This window comes from Magnolia sinica, chromosome 7 (genome assembly GCF_029962835.1).
Source record: "Magnolia sinica isolate HGM2019 chromosome 7, MsV1, whole genome shotgun sequence".
Taxonomy (NCBI): domain Eukaryota; kingdom Viridiplantae; phylum Streptophyta; class Magnoliopsida; order Magnoliales; family Magnoliaceae; genus Magnolia; species Magnolia sinica.
In genome coordinates, this window is record NC_080579.1 from 16,108,403 (window position 1) to 16,117,605 (window position 9,203).

At 39.4% G+C, this 9,203-nt stretch overlaps 1 protein-coding gene across 1 annotated transcript; it reads right to left on the reverse strand.

Annotated features, from left to right (window-relative positions):
* Positions 1–4,166: 4,166 nt before the first annotated feature.
* LOC131251994 (E3 ubiquitin-protein ligase RHA2A-like) lies at positions 4,167–4,929 on the reverse strand. Its single transcript, XM_058252958.1, has one exon. The coding sequence runs from the start codon at positions 4,794–4,796 to the stop codon at positions 4,278–4,280; it is 519 nt and encodes a 172-aa protein (XP_058108941.1). The 5' UTR covers positions 4,797–4,929; the 3' UTR covers positions 4,167–4,277.
* Positions 4,930–9,203: the final 4,274 nt, after the last annotated feature.

Below are 9,203 nucleotides of genomic sequence, written 5' to 3' on the forward strand. Positions count from 1 at the left end.
ATTCTCCACGGGATTGGCTAGTTGGGAGGAAGGAATGGATAGAAACAAATCACTGCAATTTTTTTTTTTTTAATGTTATAAAACTACCTTTGTATCTTAATTTTAATGTTGTCCGCCAGGTGTTTGATGAAATACCTGTAGACCGTGGTTACTGTTTTATATTATGTGAGAAATTGAAAATGTACTCCATGTGTTTGAGAAAATGTTACACAAGCTTGAATTCAACTCGAACTCACCTGAGCTGCTAACTGAACCTGAGCTGTCCAATTAGGCTCGAGAACCAAACCGAGCTGAGCTGAGTTTTAGCTGCGGTTAACTACTGGCAGAGCCCGGCTCGACCCAGGTTCAACTCTGTACAACTCTAAATTGTGAGCTGTGCGTGTGAACGATTGTATGGGTAAAAATAAATAAATAAATATAATAAAACCTATGTTATTCATTGGGAATTAAATGTGCAGGATGCTTTGTCTACTCTGATCCAGCCACTGTAATGTCAGATATTTGAATGGCAATGATTCACCAACCGTGCGAGAACATCTGCACAAGTGCCACAGAACCAAGACCGGCTCTTTTCATTACACTCTCTCTGTCTTTCATCGATTGCTTTTCGTGTTTATCCTGACAAAAGGAATACCGCACGGCAAAAAAAAGATGGATAGTGACAACTGATATCACATGTGTGCATATGCCCTCCCAACCGTTCCTACTCGTGTGGTACGCGAGAGTCATTGACTGCCCTGATTTTTGGGGCCATGGTCAAAGAAGGTAAGGCGTACATGATGGATGGTGTGGATCTCATAAAAACATCACGATGGGTCCACCAAAACCATTAGCAATGCGGTGCTAAAAATAATAAGGCTCTAAACATCACATCCCAAAAATTCTAAACCGCATGACCTATTGTTGATCAAACATTAATTCATCCATTCATACCGATGGGAAGAAGCCATGAAGCAAAAATCATGCCTGTTGAAGTCCTTTGACATATATTAATACACCATCTCCCCACAACTCAAGCTTTCAGAGCAAGTGATTATTTCACGTGGTATTAGAGCTGAAGGTCAAATCTTCAAATCCTGAGATATATAAGCATACTAATATCGCCCTCGCTACATGTCTCTTTACTTGGTGATACAGTTGGACCACATAATTAGAAATATCATATAAGGCAATATTCACCTCTATAAACTATTTTTCTTTTAGTGACCAACCTAAATCATAGATAAACTTAAGCTAAAGTGCTTTTTTTTTTTTCTTAAGCTCTTGGTTAATACGTTTGTATGCACCCCAGGTTTGAGGTGCAAGCTTAGTAAATATAGCAGTTTTATGTATAATTTTCTTCTTTCAGGTTTTTTATGCCCTACCCAGGTTTCTAGTTGGGCAGTTTTTGAGAATGGGGTAACTTGAGGTGGCAAGCACGATTACCAAAATGGATGTTTATGTTGACATCACAGGGGCTCACAGCCCCATTTAAATTAAGTCAGGTGTTTCACGTAATGTGTTTATTGTTTGGAGGCCCACCTGAGTCATGAATTGACCTAATTTTTGAGTCATGGCCAAACGAAGGTGCTTTTGATGGTTGGAGTAGTTGTTATCAACACATCATGGTGGGGCCCACATTTTATTTTATTTTTTGCACTTCAACGTGGAATCATTTCCTAAACGCACTAATTAATTATCATTCCTAGTATTTATAATGAAAAGGGAGTTTTAACACAAAAGAAAAAAAACTACCTAATTATTATAGAATTTATATTCAAGCATATTTTTCCAATAGTTTTTTAAAATCTACCTCCTTATTTGATGTACTTATCATTCCACTACCTTTGTTAAATTTCTTTAATAGCCTGGCAAATAGGTTAGTTGCTTGGGTGGGCCCCATCATGATATTTATGTAAAATCCATCCCAACCATCAGCTGCACCACGTCATGTTAGGTCAAGGGCCCAAAAATTACTCTCATCAATGATTCAAGTGAACCACATGATTTCAAATAGTGTAAAACAACAATCACCCTCCAAATTGTTTATGTTGGTATGGCTCTCCTGAATCACCAATAAACCTAGACCCTAGGCCTAAATTTTGATGTAGCATGTAATGTTTGAAGTAGATTTCTTATAATCATCACTGTGGGCCTTGTAAAAATCAGGGGTGGATGTGTCTCTCTTAGTTGTTTTCTTTCATGTGACACACCAAAATCACAAGTCAGCCTGATTATTTGGCTATGGGCCTAAGATGAGATTAAGCATCTAATGGTCAGAGTAGATTCAGTATATACTTTAAGATGGGCCCCGCCAAAAATCAAGTTCTCTGATTGTAAATAAAGATTTATTGAGAAAAAAATTGAATTGTATGAGACCCCCTCTTAATTTTGAGGAAGTGCATCGTAGTGTTTACGAAGGATACACTCCCATATTAGGGATTAGAGACAAAAAGTTAGGCATACCTATGATTCTAATTAGCCACGCCAAAGGAATTAGTTGGAAGAGAGACGTCCACCCTTGATTTTATGGGGCCCACTATGATAGCTATATAAATTAAATCCACTCTGACGATTAGATTCCACACAAAAATTTATGCCTGTGGCTCAAAAAAAAAAAAAAAACCATCCATGGTTCACTTAAGCCACACTAATGGAAACAATTTGGAGGGCAAATGTTGCCCCATATGCTTTTTTAATACAAGCACACAAGAAGCTGGATCCTTGGCCTAATATACAGTGATACACCTGATGGTATGGGAGGATTTTACATAAACAACATGGTGCGGCCCACTCAAGCCACCAACTAATTTGCTCGCATCTGCGCGTGGTAATGGAAGATAGTAAAATAAATTAGTGAGGTAGCCTTTTGAAAAAATTTTCGTAAAAAGGAACCAAATATAAATTAGTTAGGTATAACTAAAATTCCCCCATGAAAAAGCAGCCTCCAAATTTTAGTTACACTCCTTTCTGGTCCAACTTGAAAGTAACCTTACCGCAACATGGAGCCCACACCCTCCGTTCTAATGACAAGGAAATCAGTAGTTGGTTATTTCAATTTAACTAACATTCACATCCAAAAGCATCCCATGAAGTGATTTGCTACATGTATGAGCCTTATCCATTCACACGAAGGCACGTATGTCATATGTAACAACAAGCATGCGATGTCTAGGCTTTCCATGTGGTTTGAAACAACGCTTAAAACTTACGCCTTAAAAGCTGGAAGATCTAAATCTTGCATTCATATTGCATGTTTACCTGTGTGGCTAAAAGTAGATGGGCAGCAATCAAGGGGCTAGTGGAATTGGCAAAACTCCATGTTAAGCATATATAGAAAATGATGTTGGAATCCCTTTCAAGGTAACAATATTGCATTAGTTAAGAGTAATTGGGAGCAAATGATGTGTAAAAAGAATTCAGCCATCTCCAACATAAAAATATATTTAAAAATCTACATGAATAGGAAAGAGACCATTTCTTGAAACTTGGGTATGTGTGTGGACCCCACCGTGTTGTGTGTTGGACATTCACATGTGCATTTGGTGGGTCCCTTCTAGATTATGGAAGTCCCAAAAAATCTGATGTATCTGAAACTCAAGTGAGACAAACTGAATAATGTAAAATCATGCCTAAAACTTATAAAAGCACTTGGTGGGGCCTACTTGAATTTTGGAATAGCCTCAAATTGGATGGGACCCCTTATAGAGGTGAGACAAACACAATGAATGGGTTAGATGTCTAAACGACATATCAGTGAGCCATATAAACAATCAGAAAAGGTTTCAATAGGTGGGCATCCACTTTCAACCGTTGTCTATGGTGTGGCCCACCTAAGTCATGGTTTCACCTTATTTTTAGGCCAATATTCCACCATAGAAGAGTGCATCTAATTGATGGTGTGGATATAGACACATTAAACTAGAGACCACAAAGCCATGAGAGAGAGGGAGGCATAGTATTAGGGACATTTTTATCTTTTCACATAGGATGTTCTTTCTATATAATTTATCTTGGTTGGACCCAATGAAAGTGATTAAGCTTTCCTAAATGCACGTACAATTTTAATGCATCTAGTCATTGAAACTGATGTGAGAGAGACTGGTATGTTCAAATAGTTAATTATTTCATCTTTAATTCAACTTCTAACTATCAAAATCTGGAGAGAGGTATCTTGGAAAATGAAATGAAGAACGGGGATCTCAATTTATTTATATAAATGTACAACGATAATGATGTTAAATGACCCCTTCATTTCTACAAATAATGATGTTGATGTCGACATCGATGGCGATTAGTTACCTTAACCACCATGTACTATGTATGCTAGTGGTTAGGAAGGAAAAGGGAAGCAGCATCTCTTCTTCTGTCTCTTCCATTTCTCCTAACTTAGCTGCAAATCTCATGGGTATTAGAGATCCACGGCAGAGCGGGCATGTTGCATGACGATATCCAAGCCATCTATCTAAGCAAACTCTATGAAATAGATGGTCACAGCTTATTTCTCGGATTTCTTCACCTTCTTCGATCATAGACAAGCAAACCACACATTCCACTGCTTCACTTGGACCTGAGTTGCTCTTGTATCGACGGACGTTGAGTTCTTTGACAATGGCCATCATGAAACGATCGAAATGCTCGGAATTGGAGAGATCGAAGGGGGAATTGGGAGCCCATGTGAAATGGGCTCTTGCGAGAAGGCGGAGACGGGATGAGAGTGGCTGTGAGATGAGGCGGGAGAGAAGGAATAAGGTGGAAATACAAAGGATGAAAATGGGGAGAAAGGGTAGAGAGCTGGAGGGTGTTGGAAGATCCATGTTTGTGGAAAAGATAAGGGAAGAAGCTAGGCTCTTCAGGCAATTTGATGAGTAGGGAATAGTCTATATATGGTTTTTGATAGGTGAAGAAGTAAATATAATATTAAGTGTTGGTGGAGAGAGAGAGAGAGAGAGAGAGAGAGAGAGAGAGAGAGAGAGAGAGATGACTCATTTCGCGTTTGGCTTTCTTGTCTCAGCATACAAGTATGGAACTTCCAAAGCAAACTCGAAGGTTTGATGAGAAATGCTCTAGTGATCCCAGAGCACTATAAGTTATAATGCTACTAGTTGTATTGGGATAGTTAGACAGTTTAATCCATTGATCTAGACTGTTCATCAGGTTCAAATCATATTTCTTAGACTACCATGTAAATATCACACTGATCTGACAAATATTAATCATTTGATCAATGCCATTAAATATGGACGGATAAGATTGTTTATTCGAAAGTACGTTCTATCAACAATTTGATCCATCTATTTGGTAAATCTTCATGGATTTCTTATAATTCTAAAGAATCAATTTTATTAGGAAATTTTAACCATCCCATCTATTGCTTGGAAAATGGATGGCTACACAAAGAAAGACAGAATCAACGATGGATTGGATCATCCAGTCAGTTTAATTTTTGCATGGAAGCCCATTAAATGTGTTATGATCTTTCTGGAAAGTTTAGATGATCGATTGGACTGTCCAAGTAATTCAATGAAACTAGAGAACGATAAATTAAATAGTGTTGTGAGAGTACTGGAGCATTTCTCGTGAACAAGGATAGAGAAAGTTGCCACTGTTACCCCACCTTTTATCCAACGTCTTTTATGTTGGATCCAAAACTCACCTTCCCAACTTAGACCTTGCACGTACGGACAGAACATTTGACAACGAAAATACCCCTCCTTTTCAAAGTGAATTTTCGTTTCTATAGACCTAAAGCCATAGGTAGCGTAAGCAGGAGTATTTTCGTCTTCAAATGCTTTGTCAGTACGTACAAGGTTTAAGTTAGGAAGGTAAGTTTTGGATTTTGCATAAAAGACGCTGGACAAAAGATGGGATCTACAGTGGTATGGAATTATGCAATACCAAAAATCGTGGAGTACTATAATCTAGTGTTACTTAGATATTTTATAATGGGTACACGCACGTATTCACGAGATCTGAATAATTCCTTTGGTGGGCCATACCCCAAAATTCAAGATTATTGAATGATATCAAATATTCCATTATAGAATTTTAGGCCAGTGGCCAAAACATGATCCGGAAAACTGATGGACAGCATAGATATACAGTATATACTTCAAGATAGCCCCACATCACGGCCAGGCTGAACTCAGTCTTACCCCGGCCGGACCGAATCCTCTCCCGTGTAGGAGCGAGCGTTCCCAATCATCAGATTAACCATAACGTATCCGACACGATGTCATTCCTTTCTTATTTTGGGCTAGACTCCAGTGTTAGTTTAGCAGCATTCTGAAAATGGCAGTGGCCTATCCTCCCTAAGTAGGCTCGGGTGTAGAAATATCCAGACCATCCCAATTATGAGTCAAATCATTCATGGAGATCATACTGATCGAGAAATCCTAGCCATCCACTTAGTGGCTGTCCAATGGATTGTTAAAGGCAAAGCAATTAGTGGTTCAAATCCAAAGAGAAAAATCAGTTGGTTAATATTATATTATCAGTGACATCCGCGTTTGGATCAGTGATTTGAACGGTTTGATTGCTGTATAACTATTGTCAAACGTGTGATTGAATATTCGTCACCACTCTTTTAACGGTCCTAAGCTAAGATAACAGCACGGTATTTTAATTTTTATTTTTAACTTGGGGACCTGAACTGACTCTATTTTGCCCCTATTATGAGTCGCGACTCACTGTGACTCGTCCACTCGGGGCATATTTGGGTGGAGACTCCCGGTATCAAACAGGATCTCCGAGTCGACACGGATGAGTGGCATCAAAGTTGGATGAATTAAAAGTCATGCACCGGACCTATAGCCGTTAATCTAGGGTGCATTAACCAAACGGAGGTAGCACAATAATATGAACGATATAATTAACAATTTATTTATCTCTCAATAGTAGAGATTCCATACTATAATATTAAATGCGTATATTGTAAGAAAATGCATTCTTGATGCCATAGAGAGGTGATGCTCCACACCTTACACTCTTAAAAAACCTATAAATAAGATTAGCATTTTCTATTATTGTGGGTGGGGGACTAATGTGGGATCAACTATATACGGAATAAGCGCACGGATCTATCTGTGCATAGGACATGGGGATCAAGGGTTCAGATGACTTACCTAACTAAGACACCATGAATACCAGATATGAATACCAGAAACCTCTGCTATAGTCTTCCTTTCCTTTACACCCTTATTCAAAACAGTAGATGGGAATTCAGATTATGTTGTAGTGTCGGATCAAGGACCCAACAGTCTCTAATATAGAGTCTAGAGAGAGACAGTTTGAAACCCATCACAACTCTCTCTCCCACGCTCCACATCTCTGTGTCCTAGTTCAACTCAAGTAGCCCTACGTAAGGCTATAGCATTCCACCCCTAATACGCACTGCTACGCAGCAGATCACCTGAAGTAGGGCCCACTGGTGTACTTTAATCATATAGTCCAACTGAAGGACAATCCAGACCGTTGATCAGTAAGGCCCACCACATAGAGTTCTTACATTCTCCCACTTGGGCCTTATTGAGCAATGTCAATGATTGTCATATATAATAATGTTGAAAACAAGTTTTGATTTTAAGAAAATATCCAAATAGTTAACCAATGAAATAGTTAGATAATATGAGTAATGCTATTCAATCTGGTCCATCAAGACTGTCAGTATCGAAACGCGGTAGTCGTTACAACATTTAATTTAGGCGAAATGAGACTAAGTGCGATCACAAGTGCTTTTAATCTTAACGACATAGATCAAGAACTAGGAAATATGGTATAAGGATGACACACTTTAGTGTGATGATATGTGCCTATCCTTAAGAGGTCCTGAAGCTTTTACATGTCTCCAACGATACACGACTATATTTCTACTTACTCAAAATTTGGGCATATATATAGAAAAACGGAAATAAATCTTTATATCAAAATCATCCAAAAAATAAACTGCATTAAAAGAGATCTCTAAATGTCTATGAAAATTAAAATACGCTCAACTCCCACTAACTGAAAATATCTGTAGAATCAATGACTCTCATGGATGTCACATGCTCCTGAAATGACGTGATATGGAGCCCTTTAGTGAGCGGATCTACAATCATCTGCTTAGTGCCGATGAATTTCACGGACGCCTGATGATTCTAAACTCTTTCCTTTACAACAAGATATTTGATGTCGATATGCTTTGACCTTGACAAATGCTTGTTATTACTAGAGAAGGAAATAGTAGCTAAATTATTGCAAAATATTCTCAAGGATTTTAGAATATGCTCCAATACCTGCAAACCTGAGAAGAAACTCTTTAATCATACACTACCAAAAAAAGGGGCAAAGGCTACGGATTAAATCCGTAGCCATAGACCTATGGCTACGGATTCAGTCCGTAGCTAGTCCGTAATACGACCGCCGTCGTAGGTGCCATAACGATAGGTCTGGAACCTATAGCTACGGATTTAATGTAAGCCTCGTATCCTAGACCGTACCGTTTCATAGGCTTCCGCGGTCTTCCCGGTCGAATTCCGGCGACCTTCGACCCTTAATCGGTATTTGCGCGCGACCTGGATTCTCGTGCCGTTAACCTGAGTCGACTCAATCCAGGGCTTATACTTTAGCGACTGCGTCGTCGCCGCGGTTCCGATGCCGCGACTCGCGCGCTGATGCGATACCCTGGTTGGGAGTTGTGGGCTAGCGTTCTGTGCGAGGAAACGCCGCGCGTGCGAATCCCGAGAGAATCTCTACAAGGTGTCACATCAATCAATCAATCCCATCATGTCAAGTACACATCAACTTTTACCCTTTCCCAAGCAAGCCCCAAAAGTCAAAAGTTTCTTACAACCCATAACTCCTCTTACCCCTTTTGCCAAAAAAGTCAAAAAAAGAGCTCTTACACCCATCCCTCTCTCCCATCCATCACTCCATCACCCATCATTCTCTCTCTCTCTCTCCCTTACAAGTCTCTCTCATTTCAACTCTCCCTTAAGCAAAAAAATTCATACGTATGGTCCTCCCATGGTGAGAAAATTGCATTTGTGAGACCCACCTTTCCTACCCCTTCATCTCTCATCTCAACCATCCATTTCTCATCTTCCTCCATCAAAGAGAAGCCCAAGGAGCTAAGGAAGCCAAGGGAGCAAGAAGATCAAGTGGTGGGTGCCTTGATAGGGTAGATTTTGATATTTTTAAGATGGGCCAAGTGAGGCCAACCGATCAATGGTTTGGATCTCACT

Bases quoted from the DNA above. Each gene is read 5' to 3' on its own strand.
- LOC131251994 (XM_058252958.1), bottom strand. From the start codon at position 4,796: ATGGATCTTCCAACACCCTCCAGCTCTCTACCCTTTCTCCCCATTTTC.